The sequence below is a fragment of the Phyllostomus discolor genome, chromosome 3, assembly GCF_004126475.2.
Source record: "Phyllostomus discolor isolate MPI-MPIP mPhyDis1 chromosome 3, mPhyDis1.pri.v3, whole genome shotgun sequence".
Taxonomy (NCBI): domain Eukaryota; kingdom Metazoa; phylum Chordata; class Mammalia; order Chiroptera; family Phyllostomidae; genus Phyllostomus; species Phyllostomus discolor.
The window spans coordinates 29,705,911-29,730,578 of NC_040905.2; the positions used below are offsets into that span (position 1 = coordinate 29,705,911).

The window sequence follows — 24,668 nt, forward strand, 5'->3', positions numbered from 1 at the left end:
AAGTAGCTGGAATTCTATTACAAACACAACCTTTCATAAAACCATCTGGCAAACACAAGGACACTGAATGCAGGAAGCCCTAAGACAACCACCACCAAAAATGTCTCCATTTAAACTGTGTCAATAACAGATGCTTGGGAAGCCCACAGAACATTTTTCCTCCCTTGTAAAATAAAATTCGAACTTTTTCAGCAAAACACTATAAATTTCAGATCATAGTCATGACTTCTTTCATCTTCAGGTTGGCCTCCCCAGAGGCGCTTCCAGATGCCCGGAGAGCTGCCTACACAGGACCAGCATCCTCCCGACGGTGGCTAGCACCACAGCACATGAGCCCACACTGCACAGACATCAAGCAAGGTATTGGACGAAGCCAGCACAGCTTCTCCCAAAGCAGAGAGAACCTGGTGCCGGTCTGGACTGCACCCTGAGCTGGCATCCTGGTGGATGTCTTTGAGTCTGATGGGGTTTTCCTGTGCAGAACCACTGGCTGATTACAAGTACACAGGAGCTGAGACAGAACCAATGACAACACCAGCAGGAAGAAAGAAAAATATAAAAACTCTGTTTATAAGGAATTGATGTTAATTTCAATATAAAAGCAATCACTGATTCCTAATAATATTGCCTGATATAATATATTACAGATATTTATTCCTCAGATCAATTATGTCCCATTTCTCTTAGTGACTCATTCTGAGGAATAAAAATACCTCCAACTTGGATTATGTGCTGCTGACAATTAAAACCAGCAACATGATTGATTTTTGTCATCTCTGAAATAACAGTTACTTCTCCATGAAGTTCTTCCCAAAAACAACATAACCAAAATCAGTTCGGACAGAACAATCTAGAATTCCTAAATAACTGCCTTCCTCATCACACAATAATCTGTCGATTGCCAAGTCACAACAGGAAACACCACACAGCTGTCAACTACACTGGGCATGTGGAGTTGATGGGTGATGATCATGGTGCCAAAATGCCATGTCCAAATTCTGGCACTCCTCCTAGCTGTGTGACTTTGGGGAACTTGCTTAACCTCTCTGGGCTTTGGTTTTCTCAACTGAGAAATTGCAAGTACTGTAGCACTTATTTCACAGGGTTGTACAGATCAAACAAGGTATGTATGTAATTGAATCATGCCTGGTGCAGGGAAGGACCAGGATGGTAGAAGTGTTTTCTATCGCTACTGGGACAAAAGAGGCAAGCAGATAGGTACGCTATGTGTACTCTCAGGCAGTATTTCCACAAGTATCTGTGATATGATCCCTATAACACGTGACACTGTGCTGTACACTGGGAAAAGAACAGCAAATAAAAACACCTCCAAAGCCACCCCATCTTTCAAATGCATTTTGATGTGGGGGGGAGGTTGGGGAAGACATCAAAAGTGTAGAGGTGAGAATGGCTGTGCCTGTTCCATGAGCAAATGACAGTTTAATTACAATGTCCGTCTCAATACCAGGGCCTGTGCTTCTCTAAAGAAAAGCATAGGAGGAGAGAAGGAAGAGGAAGCAGGGAGTTTGTTCCAGAAACACAGACAGAACTGTCTATTTGAGCAAGGTCAGGACGGCAAGGCCCGGTGAGGGTCGCGGAAATTCCCAGGTCACTGCACAGCCCATGTGACTTTCACAGGCTCTGGCTGGGAGCTCAAAGAAGGGAGAATACAGAAATGCCACCTCTGTTCTGAACAGCAGAAATGTGGGGGATCTCAAAATAACGACACTTCAGGCTGGTCCATGCTGTTGCACTTCCTTAAGATTCACATTTTGTCAGTATGTTCTTTGCCATTAAAAACAAAAAAAATCGAAAACCCTCATCTTTACTGTCAGAATAATTTTTATATTGCTTTTTTTTTAGTTGTGTGTGCTTCTTCATATTAACTCTAAAATGCCCCCTGAGAAATCACCCTGGTGCACAAAAACAGAGATGATTTTTTCTCTTTCTTTCTTTCTTTCTTTCTTTCTTTCTTTCTTTCTTTCTTTCTTTCTTTCCCCTTCCTTCCTTCCTTCCTTCCTTCCTTCCTTCCTTCCTTCCTTCCTTCCTCTCGTTCTCTCTTTCTCTCTCTCTTTCTTTCTTTCTTTTTTTTCAGAGATGGTTTCTTAGATACTCAGGGACAGGCTGGAGTTTTCCCCTTTCAGTCACATGCTAGGTTCCTCACACAGTATATACATTCTTTAATTGCATTCCAGGTGACTGCACTAAAGGAAAAGCAAACCAATTCTGTACCATTTCAAAGCCTATGAGAGCCTTTGTTTTCTTACATTTCACCCACTTTCAATAAGAAAATTATGTTTGCACACTTATGTCCTATTTTTGTAACAAAACACACATAGGCACATGCTGAATGTCTGGCATACTTTTAGGAAACAGGACAAAGAAAGTCTCTTCTTCCTGGAGCAAAATGTTAGCCTTTTGAGTAGGTAATTTAACAAATCTATACAATAACTTCAGCATGGTCTCCCTGCCAAGACTGAAACGAGGTTGTCAGGAATGGAAGTGTTTACTTAACTCTATTCAATGAGCTCTTAGTATGAAGGATACAGAAAACTGGAGTCAAATGCAGATATGAGTCAGCCCTCTTATCCTCATTTGGCCAACCCAGCATCTCTTATGTATAAGCGTCAGCCTGTTGAGGACCGCCCTGCCTGGTCTCAGAAAGCTGTAACCACCCCCGTGACTTAGGCTGAGTGAGAGATTTCCAGACCAGGAGCCACTAAGGAGACAAATCTTATTTCCCTGGCATGAACGCTGCCTGTTCTGTGCCTGACCTCCTAAGCTTGATCAGTTAGCCAATGACGGGTAAGATTTCCCACGGAGGGAATCGCGTAAGACAGGGAAGAGACTCCTCAGGGCTGTGGAAATGAAGGGGTGATGGACATCACCCCCTGCCCCCTCGGCTTTGTCAAAGCCTGAGTCCTTGTTCTTAGATGTGAGAAATCCAAGTCTCCTGGCCGCCTTTGTCTTCTCTGTTAACTCAGGCCTGCGGAAATAACAGGGGCAGTGCAGCCCAGACCAGAGACGGCGGACCCCTGGGGTAATCAGGCCTGGGACATAAAATATGCAAGATCCTGTGAGATCTGTTTGCTGGAGGATATTATTAGATTAGAATTTGAAGGCACAGACAGGAAACCAAAACTAGCTCTTTGAGCCATGTAGTCTTTTCATGTGTTAAAACTCCAAGTTCTGCCCAGAATCACAGCAGGGGTTCTGTGTGCACCTTTGTAAGTAACCTACTTCTTTTGATCTTTCCTGCCAGACTGTGAATCCACACACTAAGTCTGTATTCTCAATAAAAATCTGCTTGGGAATGGATACGGGGCACTCTCCACTAGAGAGAGTGGCCATTCTAGCCCTATTTCCCCACAGGACCTGGTTGTTTCTGTGTATGTTTTTCTCATGTTTCAACGAGAATCCGCAGCCGAGATGGATACTGCTGGCCGGTATCTGCCACATCAGCCCATCTGGGCAATTGCCCTCCTGCCCTGCTGCCTTCTGAAGAGTATTCCCATCTCAGAGTGAGCATTATAAGTCAGTAGTTATCAACTGAGATGAAATGAATTTGTTGTGTTAAAAATTCATTAAATAAAACAGCATCTAAAAAAGCAGAAACTTCACCAGGTGAACCAAAGACATTACAAAAATGTATCAGGCAAGAAAGACTTACTTGACGTCACTAATGTAGGAACCCAAAAAAGCATTTCCATTATTCAGACAGCGGAGACCACCCAAGTTCTCTAATGCACAAACACTCGTTCATGCCACTGTTTGTTTACATGGCCATACAATCCTTGGGTTATTTTGTCTACATATTCCTGACGGTAGATTTATTTCAACAAGATTATTGCACACAAGAACGTCCCTAATGCCTGATGGACACTAGTTTGGAAAAGTGTGAAAACCTCCATGGCAAACATTTAAGTCCAAGCTGGATCTGCAGATTTGGTGAAGACCGATGTCGACAGCAGTTGTCAAAATCTAACCAGAGGGAGTGAATGTCAGAGCAACAAGCCACAAGGTGCAGCAAGAGAGCATCCACTGAGGAAATAGTGTGTCTTCCTCCCTGTGAAATATCTGTCATGAGTTGAATTGAGTCCCTCAAAAAGATATATTCAAGTCCCAACCCCCAGCACCTGTGAATATGAACTTATTTGGAAATAAGGTCTTCGCAGATGTAATCGATTTAAGATGAAAACATTGGTATGCCCTAAATCCAGCATGACGGCTCTCCTTATGAGAAGACAAGAGACACACAGACAAGTGTGGCACATGATGATGGAAACAGAGACTGGAGCGACATGTCTACAAGCCAAGGATGGCAGGCAACCACAAGAAGCTGGGAGAGGCAAGGAAGGATCTTCCCTACAGACTTCAGAGGGAGCGTGGCTCTGCCCACACCTTGATTTCAGACTTATGGCCCAAATCTGAGACACTATTTGTCAAACGCAGTTAATCCTCTTTAACAGGACTTACTTATTAGGCAAGTCCCACATTCTAGAGTTCCGGACAGGGATCAGTGCTATGTTGTGTAACTGCACTGGGCATGTGCAGAGGCAGCAGGCTGCACCCCATGCACATTGTTGGCACTGGCGTTTTAAAAAAAATTTTAAAAAATAAGGACACATGGACAAAAACTAGGGGCGTGGAAATGGGAGGGAGGTGGGGAGGGATGGGTGGGAGGGCTGGGATGGAGTAAAGGACAGAAAACTGTACTTGAACAACAATTAAAATAAAATTTAAAAAAATAAATAAACCATGCCATTTATTTGATCTAACAGTACAAAGAAAGCAAATACCTTATATACCCCTGTACTAATTTTGAGCTCAAAATAGATCAAGTATTCTTCAAAGCATTCAGAAAAATAAGATAAAATAGAGTGACAGCACCATCCTCTTTGTCTATCTTTTTTTATTTTTCATTTTTTTATTGTTGTTTAAGTGCAATGGTCTCCATTTTCCTCCCACCACTCCCCCTACCCCAGCCATGCCCACCCCCCACCCTTGATCTTACCCCCCTTTGGCTTTGTCCATGTGTCCTTTATACATGTTCCTGACAACCCTCCCTCCTTTCTCCACCCCCGCCCCGTTATCTCCCCACCTCCCCTCTGGTTACTGTCACTGTCTCTGGTTATATTTTGCTTGCTTGTTTGTTTTGCTGATTAGATCAAACATATAGGTGAGATCATATGGTATCTGTCTTGTCTCTCTATCATGTTATCAATGGGAAAGGCGTAGCACAAACTAAGGGCATACTGGCAAATCAGTTCAAGCAAGAAGCACGCAGACAAGACTTCATCCAAAATACAGCTGCAGCCACTAAACAGCTGGAGCCAAAAACTCTGCAATTTACCACCTGGCTTCACTTGGAGTTTTTGGAATCATCAACAAAATATTTTTAAAAAATTTCCTTCCAAGAGGCAGCTGTGTAGAACAAACATCAGCTGGGCTGGGGAGCTGGCAGCCCAGGGTAGCAGGGACTTCAAGATGGGTCGATCTGTGCTGAATTAAAATGCCGCTGTGGGGAAGGCTCCACATGCAGTCAAGGCTGTGAGGGCAAATCCCCTGAAGTTTTCCTTTTCGTTTTCCTTATTTCCCCGGGAACTGCTTCCACACGGCTTAGTACGCCAGTCTCTAAGCCTGCCACCTTTCTACTTGCCTGACCTCTCCCATGGCTACATGTTATTGCAAAATGACTCCTTTTTGCCTGATCTAAACAGACACCACCACTCTTAATTCATGCCCTGGTAACTCCGTACAGTTCCACCTACTGAGGTTTTAGGAACCGTTTCTTTAAAAGGCATCATTCAGGGGCCATATTGTAAGACACAGACTGGGCACCCGTGGCATTTGGGGCTGGGTAATTCTTTGTGGGGGGTGCTACCCTGAGCAACACCTCTGGATTCTACCTACTAGATGACAGTGGTATCCCCCGAATCCATGTTGTGACAATCAATAATGTTTCCAGAACAGGACAAATGTTCCCTGGGAGTGACATCACTCCCAGAAGATAACAACTTTTATCATGAATAGGAGCTGACCTCTGGAGTCAGACCCTCTGGATTCAAATCGCTTCTTCCACTCACCAGCAGCTTAGCCATGAGCAAGGTACTTCAACGTCCCGTGACTGTTTCTACACTTGGAAAGTATGAGTGTGACGGTGCCCACATCATGGAGTTATGTGGGGATAAATGAGGTTACATAAGGAAAGCAGCCAGAACAGGGCCGGGCACAGCCCAATGATACACATGCTGGCTGCTTATACCCTATGTTCTGCACAAGACACATTAACAGCAGAATCTACACTCAAGCCACCCGAACAGTGAAGAATTCTCCTTATCCAAAGAGGGGTCTCGGCTTTGCCTTGTGCTCCCGGGCAGTCATTCCTGAGCCCCTAGAATGCTCTACCTGACAGAGGTGTCTCTTTGCCTGAGAGTTTTGGCCAGTCTAAATATACTCTGCAATGGGGGTTTAGAGCCACGCTGTATCAGTTCTGCTTCAGAGGGCCTGGGAACTACAGCTATCATGTAAAGTTGGAGACTAAAGGTCAGCCATGCAGGCAGGGTATGATTGAGCCCCAGTAAAAACTCTGGACACAGAAGGGTCAGCTGACCTTCCCGGGCAGGCAGTGCTCCATGCACAGTGCCACATACCACTGTGGAGAGAGGAGCACCATCCGTGACTGCACAGAGAGAGAACAATGAGAGCTCCACATTTGCTAGTCTTCCTGGACACTTCCCTTGGCTGATGTTCACCTCTATTCTTTCTCTGTAATAAACCATAACTGTGAGTATAATGGCTTTCAGTGAGTTCTGTGAATTCTCCTAGGAAGTTACCAAACCTCAGGGTGGTCTTGGGAACCCTGAACTTGCCAGTGGTGTCAGCAGTGAGGGTAGTCAAGTGTGGCTGCCCCCTTCACCTGCACAGTGTGCTCACTCCAGCACCCCCTTACTACAGCAGCGTTAATTTAACCATCTCCTGAGAACCACTCCTTGAGCACAATTCTTTAAGCACAGTGAACCTACTATAACACTTATAGAAGGTTAGTGCTCACTGAGGGGCCTGTATTAAAAGATACCAGACTTATGGCTACTGTGACAGAAGGATTTCATTTTAAATCTGCATGCCTGCCGAATGGGGCAGCCATGGCCAAGAGGGTTGAGCAGCATTTCAAGCTCCAGTGGAGGAATGGGGTGCAAAGTGGCCCTTCCCTGGAAAGATGTGTGAGCAGGCCCACAGTGTGAGAAAGACATCCCATCCAAGCCCCCAAAGTATGAAGCGTGACCAAAAAGAGCTGCGACCTGCCTGGCCATGGCCTTTTCTGAGCATCAGGCAGGCACAGCTGTGTCCCAGAAACTTTCCCAAGCCACAGGCAGGGCTGGCCACCCCACCTGCAATGTCAAGTAGACCAAGGCTCCACATACAATCTAGTTCTGCAGGGGGCCCTGGCTGCATAGCAAAGGCAACCTCACAGGTGGAATTACGTCTCAGGGCAGAAGTAGAAAATCCACTCAACCTGAGCTTGGGAACGGCAATGTCAAAGCACACAGGAATAACTAGTGCTGGGATATTTAGCCAACAAACTCAACACCTACGAGGAATCGATCTTGAGAAAATAGAAGTAAAAAATGACTACGAAATAAGTATGCTTAATATGCTCAAAGAGATTTTTTAAAGCCAGTGGACAGCATCAATATAACTAAAATGTATGTCATAAAAACAAAAGATAGGCAAAAACAGAACAAGTGGGTTAAAAAATCCAACAACAACAACAACAAATTTGGAGATGACAAAATCAAGTCATCCATTAATGGAGACCCTGAGCGAGTAGCCATGAGCGCCATCCATCAGTGGGCCACTCTTGTAGGTGCAAAGAGACAAGAGTAAAAAGACAGTCCCAGCCCAGGAGTTTATATTCTCCCAGGGGATACAGCCAGTAGACAAAGAGAAAGAAATGTAATATGATGTGGGGTGCTGTAAATCATTGTCAGTACTATGGAGGGGAAGCGGGTTGATGGAGTCTCCCCATGGGTTGGCATCTGGAGATCAGAGACCACTGCTCTGAGGCAAGAACGCATGAGGTCGATGAAGGTAACAGAGGGGCCACGCGATATGTGGAAGAGCACTCTAGACAGGCGGGAGGTCCTTATTCTCATTAACTGGCTCTCTTAAAATAATAATAATCATACAACAAACACTGAATTCCTGGCAGAATTATTGATGACCCAATTATGTTGAAAACAGGTCTGATGCCACTCACACTGTTAATCACTTCTGCAGTAGGAGCCCTGGCTAATACACTTGGACAAAACAATGCGTAAGAACAGAGTGAATTTGGAATTTGGAAGTGAGAAAATGTTCATTATCTGGAGATGATTAATACTGTCTATATAAATAAAAGTGACACCCTCAGATAAACTAACAGAGCTAATAAGGATTCACCATACCAAGTCAACATAAAAAAGAGCAATATCCTTAGGCACAGATATTAAATAGAAAAGAGAATAAGAAAAAATCCCTTTTATAAAATCACCCAAAAATTATAGAGACTGAGGAACAAGTCTAAGGAACATTACTACTGATTTCATGAAGAGAAGAAGTCTTTGAAGGACATAAAATAAAACCAGAATTATGTCATTCTATGGAAAGACTCAACACAAAGAAAAAAAAGAGCACATCTCCGGATGTTTTATATAATATCATTACATTATTTCCTAATTGTTAAATACCTTTCAAAACAAAAAAATAGAAAATGCCATATAATTTAACTGCAGATGCCAGCTGGAGTTTGGACTGAACATGACAAGCTGATTCTGTAATTCATGCAGAGAATAAGCTAAGAAAAATTCTAAACAACAGAAAAACAGAACAACATGGAGTGGATACTTGCTCTTCCAGAAAGTAAGGCTTCTTATGAAGCTTTATCCTTAAAACAAAGTAGCATTGGTGCAAGGAGACACCAGTGGCTCCATGCCACAGGCCAAGAAACCAATCCTCGTAAGCCACCTCCTTCTTCCGTTCTGTGTACGCCGGTGTGAAGGTGGGAGGGACTATGGACCCTGTGCACCATTTAAGGCAGTCGGGTGAGGCTTGGGGACAGGGCATGTGAAAAACAGAGGCAGAGCTGAGGCACAGCTGAGGCAGGGGAGGAACTGGCCTGACCATGGAGGTGTGTGCCCACCCTCCAAGAGGCTGGAAGGCAAGAGTAATAATGAGACTACAACAGGAGCCTCCATGACACCTGGAGCCTCTTCAGGGAACTGCAGGAGAGGAAAAATGGCACCAGGGATTCTTCTGTCCACTAGGGCAGTGCCTTTTAGAGCCAGAGAAGCCAACCTGAGTTCCTTTACTCCAGTCCTCTGCCTTTGCAGAAGAAACCGAGGCCCAAACACAATGATGGCTTGGCTGAGGTCAGGGGACAATAGAAGCCACGGGACACCTCATCCAGGGCTCTCTCTGGCTAAGGCACACCGAAATGCTCTTTCCTTTGTCCTGATGCTTGAACCCTGTTGTCTATCCCCATCTTGAATGTCCCTTCTCTCTTGTTCTCTATGGCAATTCTCCCTCACTGGTTCCCTGCTCCTAAAAATGTCTTCTCTACCATTCCTGGTTCCTGTTCCTCTCCTATCCAGCCTCTTGAGTCCTCACCAAGTCTGATGATCCTCTTGGTGTTCAATTCACACTCTCCCTGAATAGCGATTGAACCCCACAGCTTTGATAGCAAGCTTGAAGCTAGTAACTTGTGCATAATATCTGCAGCCCAGACTTGCCTGTGCCCTGGACCACACACTGTTTAATCTAGTAGTCAGCGGGTCACATCCAGGTAGCAGCAGCCCATTCATCAGACTACACCCCCCTAAAGAACTAACACCTTTCAGGTGGAACCATGTTCTAAGCTGAGAGCCTCATCAGGTTCCAAATAAAGAACTCTGAGTTTCCCAACATGTATGGAAGCAATCTTATCGATATGATGCATTCATGTTGATACATAATTCAGTACCACAGAAGTATGTCTGTGAGGAGAAAGAGCCAGTGACTGAGAAAGAGCTCAAGGGCAAGGTCCAGTCTTTGAGAATTAGAGGCACACGGTAAGGCTCCCATCCCAGAGCTCTGGATCTTGGAATGACAGGGCAACTCAAGGAACCAGGAGAAGATGGCACTACTGAAAGGTGCCGTAAGGTGTAAACCTAGACTTAGCCATCTAAAACCAGGGACAAATGAGATCCAGGCCCTCACTCTGGCAGCCAGCAGGTCTGATGAGCTAAAATGGGCATCAAGTGACTTCAGGCATGAGGTCACTGCAAAGATGACTATTTCAAATGACTTTCTTCTAAAGGTCTCTTGTTTTCAGTTTAGGGCCAAGTTTAGAGAATTAAGTATGCCCCAAATCAGAGTACACAAAGAAAATATAAAAACCATTTTAATACCTTACCTGGTCCCAGGGAGAGATGGTGCCTCCAAAACACATGAACAGGTAGGCCATGGCCACGAGACAGATCCATATCACCACGGAGAAGAGGCGGAGCAGCTTCTTAAACACAGACTCAATGCAGACGAGGATGAATATCGCAAAGAAAATCGCCAGTGCAGTGGGAACCGTTATTAAAAATGCCACATTGTCTTCAACTTCCTAACGGAAAAAAATATTGCAAGGTACAATTTAGAAAAACCATAGTGGCAATGATTTATGTTACCACAATTTTATCAACATTCATCAGTGTCAAAATACATTGGGTTTTAAGAATTATTTCAGAAGTGGAAAGTTTACACTTTGGAAAATATAATTTTCCTGTTAAATAGCCAGGTTTCGCCATACAAATATCCCAGTATTCACTATTTAAATATGCAAAAGAGCTATGCCATCACATTTAAGTTTTCCCTGAAAAATGGAGAAATGAATTTTATTAAAAAGTGAATGCAAGTGAATGCATAATATCCAGATAAAATAAGACAACCATATTCACTGCCTGCATCATAGGATTTAAGAAATGGCCTGACCACAGAAAATGAAGGCTTCCAAATATTTTCAAATGTTTTATTTTCAGAAAATCGAGAAACTATCTCAGTCTCTAAAGTGATGAGCTTTTATTTTAATGCATGGCAATTAATATTTCAAAGGGATCATAGGTTAATAGAAAAGGGACAGAAAGTACTAAATATAGATGAGAGAGGTAGAAATACTTAGAAGAATATGCCATTTTGCTAGTTTCCTTCTCCACCTCTCTTGGGCTTGGATAGCAGAAAGAAAATGGGCATTTATTAATCACCCCTTACTAATGCATCATTGTAAAATCCACACTTGATCACTAATTCTCCTTTTCCAGGTATCTCTTTCTAGCCCCTTCCCAAAGGCTCACTATTTCGATTCTACCCAATTCAACACAATGTAAGAGACATCGTGTTTCCTTTAATTATACAAGCACGAATTGAGGCTTTAGCTTCTGCAAAACACTATGCTAGAAACTTGCTAAGAAAACCATGCACCACGGAGGGAACACAGTTCAAGGTCCTTCATCCTCATTCAACATGTTTAGTTACCAACTCACCCAAAGGAGTTTCAATCAAAAGAATCCACATGGACCCTAAAAACTTCCACTGAGGTTTCAGAGTATTCAAAGTTACAGTGAAAGCTGGGAGTTACAGAGCAGCTCCTTGAGTCTGGTGAAGACCTCCCCTTTTCTGGTTGCTTCCAGGTCCACTTGCCCCATGCGTAGTTACAGCTTCACACTGGAGATGGCCCTATTCAGATACCAAACCACTAACCAAGGGGAAATGGAGCAGCGCCAATCAGCCAAATAACCACACCAAGTCCCGGTAAACATGGAGGGGGAAGAAAGGAACCCAGGCCTATCCTTGATGACTCCACAATTCTATGTGTATCATGTGATACCTGGGAACATCGCAGCAGTAACACCAACCACAGGAAATACTAATAGATTCTTGTACTAAGCACTCTCACCTATATTAACCTGTTTAACACTTACAACAACCCCATGATGGGGCGCTGCTGCTAGCAACACTCTACAGGGGAGAAAACCGAGGCACCAGGAATGAAAATGAGTTGCCATGGGTTGATCACCCAGGAAGGAAGGAAGAACTAGAACTCCGCCAAGGGATCTGGCCGGGGGTCTGTGCCTGCCACCACAGCAGTACTCTGCCCTCTGGTTGTGCAGATCGTGAGCTACACCAAGTGGGCCAGCCCTGGAGTGGCCAAAAGAATGTATATTTCCAGAACTGGCAGGAGGCAAGAGGATTAAATGTGATGTTCTTATTCTCTCCCTCATTGCTATTTTTGTCCCCAATTAAGTGTCTAAGTTGTACTCTTACCCACAGATACATGTTACAATCATTGCAAAAGGGTATCAGATATCCACCAGACTGCCAATGCTCCCCTGAACTCAGACACCACGAATCAACGTGAGCATGGACATGACAGTGTGCCTTCTGTGTATGTCAAATTCGAGGTTGTGATCGCTATACACATGGAGCCCTGCAAACTCATTTTATTTTAAACTTCCCAAAATGGACTTAACTGACAGCTGTGGGCAGAAAGGTAAGCAAGTAATAACCGGGACAGCTGTTTTCCCAGTATGCCTTTTCATTTATTTCATTAACCCAGTAGGGGAGAAACCATGATGGGTTTTATTGGTTCTTACTTCTCCAGAAAGGCTGAAAATGGTACAAGAATATGCATAACTGGAAAGTTAAAATTAGTAGGTAAATGAACTGGAAGATGGTGATGGAGCCCTTCCAGGGAGTGGAGGACATACTGAATTACCTGTAGGTGCTTTTCCCGCATTTCTCTTTTGAAAGATCTAACTATGAACATGACAAAGACCCACTGGCTGACAGCACTGGGCACAGTATAGGATAAGGCTAGATAATGTGCTGGGCTTGAAATATGGTGGTCTTTGCCTCCCCTTTTTTTTTCCATGTCAGGGTCTTCATCACTGAGAAGTGAGTGTCTCGGCTGTAGGGTGACCTCTGCATTAGATGGTCCCATCCTATTCTTAGAGATCCAATAAAAGTGCTTTCATCTCTTAAGAATAAGAAATTTAAAAACCCAAGCTCCCATCTACATGGGTCAAAGGTTCCTCCCATCTACATGCTAACACACTTACAAACTACAATGGTGGGTGTATTTTTAGGGAGGAAGGGGCATAGGAAAGCCTCTCAGTCGGAATGTGATCCCAGAGGGCCGGTGACATGCCCCTCCCTGCTCACCAGATGCCTCGCATTACCAAGTCAGCTCCAGAGGACGACCTTCCTTCAGCTCCAAACAGTGTCCCCCACCTCTGTGGGTGAGAGGACTCGCAGATGGCCAAGGCCAACAGCTCCAGAGAGTCAGCAGCTGCTCACGAGGCTGTGGCCCTGCCCACTGTTACAACCTAATACAGAGGCTCCTCTAGAGAGAGACCAACCATTAATACAGTCTTCATCTGCCTCTGAACTCCAGCTCCAAGAAAGTTTTAATACAGACTTCTCCACAAAATAGAATATTTTATAAGAGTGTCAAGGAAAAAACAGCAGAGTGTTCATTTAAAAACGTATAAGCTCATAAACTACATCCTTTCCTGGTCGCACTGTTGGCATCATGAATTTTTCTTCAGGCTAAGTACACTGAATAAAGGAATGCCCTCAGACCTGAAATGACATGGGCCCCCTCCCACTCCTATTCCGTTTCCAGTAGACTGAAAGATGGATGAAGCCACAAGGCACACCCCATGGCTGTTTTCTTCTGGAGCTAGCTGAGTTTTCAAAATTTAGAGTATAAAACAAACAGGGTTACTTAAAATAAAGTGAACTAAAATACTGAAAACATTGTCAATATAAATAAATATGTTTACATACCCAAACCCCTTCTCCCTTCACACAAAAAGATGACATAATACAAACTAAGTGCAACGTACTAAATTGCCTTTATTAGTACCAAAATGTACTAAAATGCCTTTAAAATTTGACTTTAAAATGGTAAAAAAATTACCATAAAACACAAACTAAATGAAATGTACTAAAATGCCTTTAAAAGGGAGATGTCAAGCATGGTATCATCTACTGTAATGATAATGGGTTCCTATCACTCTCTTTGGACATATTATCCTTTCTTTTTCAGTGCATTTTCTGGTAATTTTGGATGACTCCTAATTGCTAGGCCTATTAAATACTCATCACTTTTATTTATTATGTGATGGCTCCTTTATTTCTTAGAGGCTTTTTCATGGAGCAACAGATTATCTGTATTTTCATTCTTTTCCACGTGCATTTTTCATGTGCTATAAACAGAACAATTTTTCATTTAGCTGGTAAAGGGCAGTCTAATGTAAAACACTGCTTTTCTATGAAAAGATATGTTACTGAAGTGCTTTGAGATCCCAAGACTGCAGGTAGAAACCAGTTCCCCTTGCTTACTGCTGTGTCTCGGAGTGAGCTCTGACCCTCCAGTCTGTGCCTTCATGTGAACAGCAGTATAGACACCGCATAGGCACCGGGTGTCTGTGCCTCACAGCCACACCGCAGATAACAGAGACTATGGTTATGATAACCAACACTTCCTTTCTTCTTCAAAGTCTGACTTTCTTCTTTAGTCTGACTTTTCATTAATGGATTGATGCCCATTTTGCATTCTAAATAATAATTTACTTTATTACCACAAATTATTTTAAATAGTTGTCATTGTGCAAATGAAATCAGCCTTTGGCTATGCTATATGTCTGTCTTCATGTTTGTCTGTGCAGATATAGACTGTTACTCATTCGTGTGTGTGTGTGTGTGTGTGATATAATAGAAAATATATTTTTCATTCTTTTCTACCTCCACCAAATATCATGAGGTACAAATAAAAACACTCCAAGTATCAGGAGGTACAAATAAAAATACTGATTAAAAAATTCTAACATAACTATGATGAAATAAATAAAAAAATGATCTCAATAAATGGAGGAATAGTCCATGTACACAGATAGGAAAACAATACTGTCAAGATGTCAATCCTTCCCCAATTAATCTATGCTTTCAATGCAATCCCAATAGAAATCCCAACAAGTTATTCTGTAGCTACGAACACACTGATTTTAAAGCTCATATGAAGAGTCAAAAAGACCCAGATTAGCCATCCAATGTGAAAGACAAGAACAGAGCTGGAGGACTAACACTGCCTGAATTCAAGACTTACTAGAAAGCCACAGTATTCAAGATGGGGTGGCATTGGCAGAAGAAGAGACAGACAGGTCAATGGAACAGAACAGACCTGCACAAATGTAGTCAACAGATACCTGATGAAGGAACAAGGACAACTCAAGGGAGAAAGGATAGTCTTTTCAGCAAAAGATCTTGAAACAACTAAATAGATATCCACATGCAAAAAAAAAAAAAGTGAATCCAGACATACTTTACACCCTCCCCACAAATTAACTCACACTGGATCAGAGATCTAAAGGTAAAATGCAAAACTAATTCTGAAAAAATTCTAAAAGCCTTCTTATATCCAAACCTTAGTCAATTTATCATGCTAAACAATCCACAACATAGAAATATTTTTGAAATAAACTCACAAATTGTATGTGTACAAAATATGAACTAGTTTCTATCTGCTTATTTTACAAATGACTTCTTTATATACATACAAAGGCATGGTCTCCAGGTTGGCCATATTTACTAATTCTCAACTCCTATGACACAGGAATGAAATTCTTACTGGCATTTTAAGAATATGAATAAAAGCATTAAATGAAAAAAGTGCATTTTACATGGGAAATTGTTTTAAATTAGGCATCATACATTAGAGAACCTTCCTTTACATAAGAACCAGATCCCAAATATAAGATATTCTGATGGCAATGCTAGTCTCACAAAAGGAAGATAAGGTCTCCAACTCCCTCCCCTCTCCTTCTCCAAAACCTCCACTCCTCATCCCCCTGCAAAAAAAAAACAACCCCACAAATAAATGAGTGCACTAAGACATGGAGCCTAGGGCAGCTGGGAGAAGCAAGAACCATCCTTGCACTACTGGCATAACAGGGTGCCACAGACGATGAAGGCTGGGAAGCCCAGCAGACTGTAGATCCACACAGAATAGCAGGCAGGGCAAAGAAAGCCAAAGTGGACCTCAGCTGGGGCACATTCCAGCTATCTTGGAAACCAGAGCAAACTATTGTTTGGAAAATGCTTCCCCACTTAGAACTTCAATATGCCTACCAATTACAATCAAACAGTTTACATTAAAAACCACACACACACACACACACATGCACACGAACAGAATAACTAAGGATGAGGGTCCAATAGAAGAAACAAATGGTTTTTATTTCCAAGGAAACCACATGTCAAAATTGGCAGCCAGAGAACACAGACTAGCTGTACACGACATGTTTAAAGGAACGTACAAGATGATGGCACAACAGGAATCAATCAAGTATAAAATAGAAAATGAAACACGTAAAAATGAAAAACATAAACATATAAATAAAAGCCCAACAACTGCATTAAACTGAAAAAAAAAAACAGTTAAAAAATTAGTGAACTGGGCAACAAAACAAAGCTTAAAAACAATGCAACAAAAAATATAAGGAGATAAAAATTATAAGAAACACTAAGACATGAAGAGTAGAATAAAAAGAATAAGTGAGTGTAACAAATGTCTGATAGGAATGTCTGAATTACAAAATGAAGAAACCTGACATAAAATATCCAAAGACAGGTCACTTGGGGATTGTGTAATACTAATGAAAACCAATAATCTACAACTCCAGAATGTCAGTTAGACAAAAAGAAATATAAGCATGTTTACATGATGAAATGCAAAATATTAGAGATGAAGAGGAGATCCTTAGAGTGCCCAACCAGAAGGAAGGATCACCCACAAAGAACACCACAGCATTAGAGAAGAAATTTCAACAGTGCAAGAAGTAATGGTGAATTAATGAGAATAAAATAACATTCAACCTTGTATAATCAACAAGTTATTTTAAAGAAAGAAAAAATGTAACCATTTTTAGATAAATAATTTTTTAAAGCTGAGATTTACCATAAAAAAATCTTCTCTACTTAGTCCACAAAGAAGTATCAATGCATTTAAAAAGATAGAAATCATATCACAATATGATTTTGATCTTCTGATCACAATAATATAAAACTAGAAATCAATTACAAAAAAACAGAAAAACACACAAACACATGAAAATTAAATAAAATGTTACGAAACAATGAATGGGTTAATAATAAAATCAAGGAAGAAATCAAAACATACCTTGAGACAAATGAAAATAAAAACACACAAGACAAACTCTATGAGACACAGTGAAAGCAGTCCTAGGAGGGAAATTCATAGCAATACAGGTCTACCTCAGGAAATAAGAAAAATCTCAAATAAACAATCTAATCTCACACCTAAAGGAACTTAAAAAACAACAATAAACAAAGTGCAAAGTAAGCAACAGGAATCAAATAAGAAAAATTACAGTGGAAGAAAATGAAATAATAGTAAAAGCAATGCAAAATATTTTGAAACCAAGAACTGGTTCTTTACAATATAAACAAGATTGATAAATGTTTCACCAGACTTATCAAGAAAGAGTGAAAGAGGACCCAAATAAATAAAATGAAAAACAAAAGAGGAAAAATGACAACTGACACCACAGAAATGCAAAGGATTGTAAGAAACTGCTATGAATAATATGTCACCAAGCTGAACAATCTGGAAGAAATGGATAAATTCCTAGAAATATACAATTTTCCAAGACTAATCCAGAAAAAAACCTAGAAAATCCAAATAGACCAATTATAACCAACAAAACTGATTCAGTAATCAAAAAACTCCCCCAACAAACAAAAGCCATGGACTAGATGGCTTCATATGTAACTTGTACCAAACACTCAAAGAATAATTAACACCTATCCCTCTCAGGCCATTCCATAAAATTCAAAAAGAGGGAAGTCTCCCAAGCTCATTTTATGAGGCCAGCATTATTCTGATTCCAAACCCTGACAAAAACATTAAAAAAATTATAGACCAATATCCTGGATGAACATGCATACAAAAGTTCTGAATAAAATATTAGCAAACCAAATTCAGCAGTACTTTAAAAAGATCACACACCATCATCAAATGGGATTTATTCCTGGGATACAAGGTTGGTTCAATATCCATAAATCAATTAACATGGTAACAGCACATAAACCAAAGGCAGGGTAAAAAATCTCATGATCATATCAATAGATGCAAAAAATGCATTTGGCAAAATCTAGCACTCATTTATAATAAAAATTATCAGCAACATGGAAATAGAGGAAACATGCTTCAATATAATAAACCCACAGGTAATATCATACTCAACACGGAAAAGCTAAAAGTGTTCCCCTAAGATCAGAAATAAGGCGGGGATGTCCACTCTCACCACTCTTATTCAACATGGTACTGGCAGTCCTAGCCACAGCTGTCAGACAAGAAGAAATGAAAGGCATTCGAATTGAAAAGGAAGAATTAAAACTCATTATTTGCAGGTAACATGGTACTATACATAGAGAACTCTAAAGATTTCACCAAAAACTACTAGAACCAATAAATCAATTTAAGCAAGGTAGCAGGATGCAAAATAAGTATTCAGAAATTGGCTTCATTTTGTGTACAAATAATGAACTACCAGAAAGAGAAATGAAGAAAGCAATCCCACTTACAGCTACATCAAAGAAAATACAGTACCTAAAAATAAATTAAACCAAGGAGGAAAAGACCTGTACTCAAAAAATTAAAAGACATTAAAGAAAGATATTGAAGAAGATAATAATGAGTGGAAACATGTCCTGTGCTCATGGATAAGAAGAATTAGTGTCATTAAAATGTCTGTACTGCCCAAAGCAATCTATAGACTGTAATCCATTTCAAAATATCAATGGCATTTTTTCACAGAACTAGACATAATCCAAAATTTTATGTGAAACCACAGAAGACCCAGAATAGGCACAGCAATCTTGAGGAAAAAAAACACAAAGTTGGAAGTATAACATGTCAAACTATACTACAATGCTATAGTAATCAAAATAGCATGGTACTGGTATAAAAACAGACACACAGATTAATGGAACAAAATAAAGAGCCCAGAAATAAACCCATGCCTATGTGGACAATCAATGTACAATGAAGGAGGCAAGAACATACAATGGAGGAAAGACAAGTCTATTCAATAAACAAAATTGGGAAAACTGGATACATGCAAAAAATAAAATAAAACTAAACCACCTTCTTACACCCTATACAAAAAATAAACTCAAAATGTACTAAAGGTTTAAATGTAAGGCTTTAAATGTAAGGCTTAGAAGAAAACATAAGCTGTAAACTCTCTGACACTTCTCTTAGCAATATTTTTTCTGACATATCTCCTCAGGCAAGGGAAACAAAACAACAAATGAACAATGGGTTTACATCAAACTAAAAAGTTTTTGCACAGCAAAGGAAATCATCAACAAAATGAATAGATAACCCACCAAAGGGGAGAACATGTTTGCCAATGATATGTCTGATAAGAGGTTAATAACCAAAATATATAAAGAATTCATACAAAATTTATACCAAAAAGAAAAACACCCAAACAATCCAGTTAAAAAAATGGGCAGAGAAGCTGAACAGAAATTTCTCCAAAGAGGACATACAGATGGTCAATAGACACATTAAAGATGCTCAACAGCATTAATCATCAGAGAAATGTAAATTAAAACCACAGTGAGATATCACCTCGCACTTGTCAGAATGACCATCATCCATAAATCCACAAGCGACAAGTGTTGACCAGGATGTGGAAAAAACTGTTTAAGTTGGGTGGGATGGCAAATTGGTATAGCCACTATGGAAAACAGTATGGAAGTTCCTCAAAAATTAAAAATAGAACTACCTATAACCCAAGAACTTGACTTCTGGATATGTATCTGAAAAAAAAATACAAATTCAAAATGATATATGCACCCCACATCCATCACAGTATTATTTAAAATAATCAAGCTACGGAAGCAACCCAAGTGTCCATCAATAGACAAATAAATTTAAAAACCTTATTTCCCTTGTTATCCCCCTCCCCTCTTCCCTGTGGTTACTGTCAGTTTGTTCTTTATTTCCATGTCTCTGGTTCTATTTTGCTCGCTTGTTTGTTTTGTTGATTAGGTTTCACTTATATGGGAGACCATATGGTATTGGTGGGAATGCAGACTGGTGCAGCCACTGTGGAAAACTTGTATGGAATTTCCTCAAAAAACTAAAAATGGTACTGCCTTTTGACCCAGCAATTTTACTGCTGGGACTATACCCTAAGAATTCTGAAACATCAACTCAAAAGAACCCATGCACCCCAATGTTCATAGCAATGCAATTTACAATAGCCAAGTGCTGGAGACAGCATAAGCGCCCATCAGTACATGAGTGGATGAAAAAACTGTGGTACATTTACACAATGGAATACTACACAGCAGAAAGAAAGAACTCCTACCATTCGCAACAGCATGGATAGAGCTAGAGAGTGTTATGATAAGTGAAATAAGCCAGATAGTCAAAGATAAAAAATAAAAAATTTTTAAAAGAAATCTCTAAAAGAACTTTGAAGAAATTAATTCTAAAATGACTATATAATATGAAAGAAGAAGGTGGACAAATATAATGGTAAACACCTTGGTATAAACTCACACTGCCTATCTGAAAGAATAATAATAAGTGTCTAATTTATAGGCTTAAAAAGAAAAAAGTTAAATATTTAATAGTGACACTAATGTATAAGGAAAAGAAAAGTAGGGATAAAATGTTTCAAAATCATTTAATGAACTAGGTGTCAAGAGTGACCAACTTTCAATTTTTATTATAAAAAATTTTCAAGAGTGACTACCAAAATAATACAAAAATACATAAATTCCAAATGATCAGAGGAAAAAAATGAGAAACAGAAAAAGAAAAAATCAAGCCAAAAAAAGAAACAATGAAAGACTAAGGAGAAAGAATTGGGACAAATAGATATCAAAGAAGTAAAATGATATAAACAAGTGCAAATACATCAATTATCACAACAAAATAAGTGGTTTTTAACTTGCCAATTAAAAAGTAGGTTCCCAGGCTGGATAATAAAACGAAGCCCAACTATGTCCTATTTAGGAGAGACAGAATTAAGCAAAAAGACACAGAAAGGTTAAAAATAAAAAGATGAAAACATGTTATTTTAGTATCTTACAAAATAATGCATTGAAGAAGAGTAACTTTAAGAATAAAAATAAAATAATGAAATACTCAATTCCTAGGCAATTATAACAATTTCAAACATCTATAAACCCAATAAAATAGCCTCAAACTGTTTAAAGCTAAGTAAATGTACAGAACAAGAGGGAGAAGTAAATCCATGTACCATGAGTAGAAGGGTTCAGCATCTCCATTCAGCTGTTGATAGATCAAGCAAATGAAACAAAAACAAAACAAATAATGCAAAAGATCTGAATGTCATATTTTAGTAAGTTTGACTTAATTGACAAATACAGAATTCTACAGACAACCTCAGGAAGAACAATATTCTTCTCAAGTGCACATGAATAATTTGTTTTTAAATTATGTACTGGGCAATTTTCCAAAAAATTCCAAAAAAAAAAATAGAGAGACACATGTTCTTGGATCACAGTGATTTTAAATTAGAAGTTTATAACAAAAGTATAAATTAAAATTAACATACATTTGTTGGATAAAAAGTACAACTCTAACTTTGGGGTTGAAAAAGAAATCATAACAAAAATTTGAAAAGAATAAATGAAAACGGAGTACATACTAATACTTGTAGTGTGCCTAGAGTAAAAGTGGATCTCAGAGGGAGACTGGTCGTTTTCAAAGTTGAGCTGAATCACCTATCGTCAGTTTGGCTTTGCTGAGAGTTCCAGTTTTCAGAAGTGCTTTCTCTATATGGCTCTTCGAGTTCACAGATGAGGAAATTGTGCCAGTGCTTACGTATGTAGAGCTAGTTTTCACCTAAGATCTCCACATCAGATATGATCATGAGTGCAGAGGTCCAAGCAGACTTCAGCTGGTCCTCAGTGTCCCCTGCTCTATATCCTGCCCTTCTGCCCAAATTCTGGCCACTGGTAAACAATGGCCAAGCAAACTCTTGGCTGCAGAAGCTCAGAAGTAGTAGCTACCCAGAAGCACAGATTCTCAAAGCCCCCTCCATGGAGCTTCTCCACCATGGTCACCCTTTGAATGCCTAACCATGTTTGTCTTTGCAGATTGCCCCCAAAGCTCCCATTTTCTCACCCACACCAGTGCTTTATGAGGCTTCTTAGTACTCCTGCAGATAATCACTCTCCATTTCAGAAATAATGGCTGGCTTGTCACCAAACCCCAGAAGGCACTGAACATTGACCAGAAGTCTTTATGCCATCTGAGATGTCCATAACTAACAGATTGTTGTGTGATCCTCTAGGCCAGGGGTGTCAAACTCATTTTCACTGGGGGCTACAACAGCCTCACAGTTGCCTTCAAAGGGCTGAATGTAATTTTAGGACTGTAAATGTAACTACTCCTTAACCAGGGGCAAGGAGCTCCGTGCTGCCGCCAGGTAGAAACAAGATGCCAGATAAAACAAGGTAGAGGGCCAGATTTGGCCTGCGGGCCTTGTGTTTGCCACCTCTGCTCTAGGCCATGAAATGGGGTGTACACGGAGGCATCCCATCCACAAGTGGAAGTGGAATTCGAGAGTTAGGGCTCACACATGTCTGATGGCACAAGTTCCATGAGCCAAGGATACAGACACTCACAGCCTCTACTCCTGCTATACCACCTCCTTTCTCTCTCCAAACCTGCACTTATGTCCTCACAGAAAGTTCCCTATGCCTGAGGAAATAAAAATCCAGGTCTGGATTGCAGCTGGTTCTGCAGAATACACTAGTGTCACCTAAAGAGACAATTAAAGCACCATAATTCTGAGTCCCTTACACGTGTCATTCTCTGGAGGATCAGCAACTATTTATGGCAAGCTGATTACAATTCATTCTTCCATGCTGGAAGGTGCAGCACTTCGCTCTCCCCTGAATTGAACTTACTCTGGATACGGGTTTTGCTTTCCTGTCCACAATGTTTCTGCCCAAACCAACATTCAGATTAACTGGTCTTCCCCTTCTCCCCATCATCCTATAGCAGCTTTGTTGATCAAAGGCAGGAATGACCTTGTGAAGACTCAGTGACAGGGCCTGCCTGTGGACAACCCCCTTTGGAGTTTTGAGAATGACCTCCAGAATGCAGTAGAGGCTCTAAACTGCCCACCTTCATGGATAGAAACACTTACTCTAAAATATCAATTCTCAGGAATGAATCAATAGATTCAATATAGATCTGAACAAGATCCAAACAGAGTTGTCTCATATGGAGATTGACATAGGTGACTACAAAGTGTATATGAAAGAACAAAAGAATAACCAAGAAACTTGTAAAGGAGTTGCATGTTACCTGCTCTGATTAATATAAATACTTATTGTAAAGCTTAAGTAATTATGCCCCGCGTGTGTATTTGTGTATGCAAGTGCACAGTGTTGCAGGGATAAAAGCAAAACAAAACTTAGGCAATGGGACAGAGCCCATAACAAACCACTCATATGTGGGATTTTGATTGGGAAAGCAATAACTAAAATGATTCAGCAAAAATTCATTCTTCACAAAGTAAAAAATATGTAAGCGGATCTTGATCACCACCTCACTCCACATATATATCATACATATGTGATATGTATGTATATGGGATACATGTGTATAATAAAATAAACAAGAAAATGATGAACACAAAGTGCAATATGAAGTTGACTTCTGAGGTTGCGCAGGGGAATGGGATGGGTGCCAAATACAGACAGAAATACATTATTGGAGATAGTCTATTCTGTACTGGGTTCTTGGGTGTTTATCTCAGCATAAATAGGGAAGTAAGCCTGACAGAGATTAACAGACATTGTGCTCAAGAATCAAAGATGAATCAAATTAATCAAATGAAAAATCGCATTTTGCGTAACTAACGTCCAATTCTGAAGAATATATGAATGTTTGAATTAACTGAAAATCAATGATAGGAAAGAATTAGACATTAGTTCTCCCATATGTTTGAACTAGGTTAATATTTCTTTGATATGTCTTTCATTTGCATTCACCTGATCTCTTTAGTCTCTGAATTTTAAACATCGAGAGCTTTGTATTGGTTCTAGTAATGAACTCACCTAAAAGTTTTTCTAGTTCAGATCACTAGCAGCTGTAAATCTTAATTATTTTACCCCTTTGTTTTATATAGCTTTAAAAATAATACAGGACACTTAAAACACACATCCCATAATTCAGTCTTGGGAAGAAAGCACATAGGCATCGAAGTCAGCACCTTTGATCTCTGGCTGACCCTGGCTGTAATATACCAGTTCCATTGTGTCTGGTGAGTAGCAAAAAACATTGGTGGGAAAAGTAGAGGTTCTAATCCTAAAAAGGTGCAATCCGGGGTCCCATTACAATAGTGCTGATCCACTACCTTCTGTAGGGTGGTGACCCTAGAGACGAGACTTATTCTTGGGACTCTCTCAGACAATGATAATCATCTTGAGAAATATCAGGAATTTCAATGATCTAATAACAAGTTATTATACTTTAAGTCTATATGTTTCCAATACAATAAATTATTCATATAGTATAT

At 40.2% G+C, this 24,668-nt stretch overlaps 1 protein-coding gene across 1 annotated transcript in view; it reads right to left on the reverse strand.

Moving 5' to 3' along the window:
• ADCY2 (adenylate cyclase 2) overlaps positions 1–24,668 on the reverse strand; it is a 356,581-nt gene that overhangs the window by 324,975 nt on the left and 6,938 nt on the right. Inside the window, exon 2 of the mRNA XM_028526056.2 lies at positions 10,433–10,630. Coding sequence (XP_028381857.1) covers positions 10,433–10,630 — 198 coding nt within the window. The remainder of the gene's footprint in view (positions 1–10,432; positions 10,631–24,668) is intronic.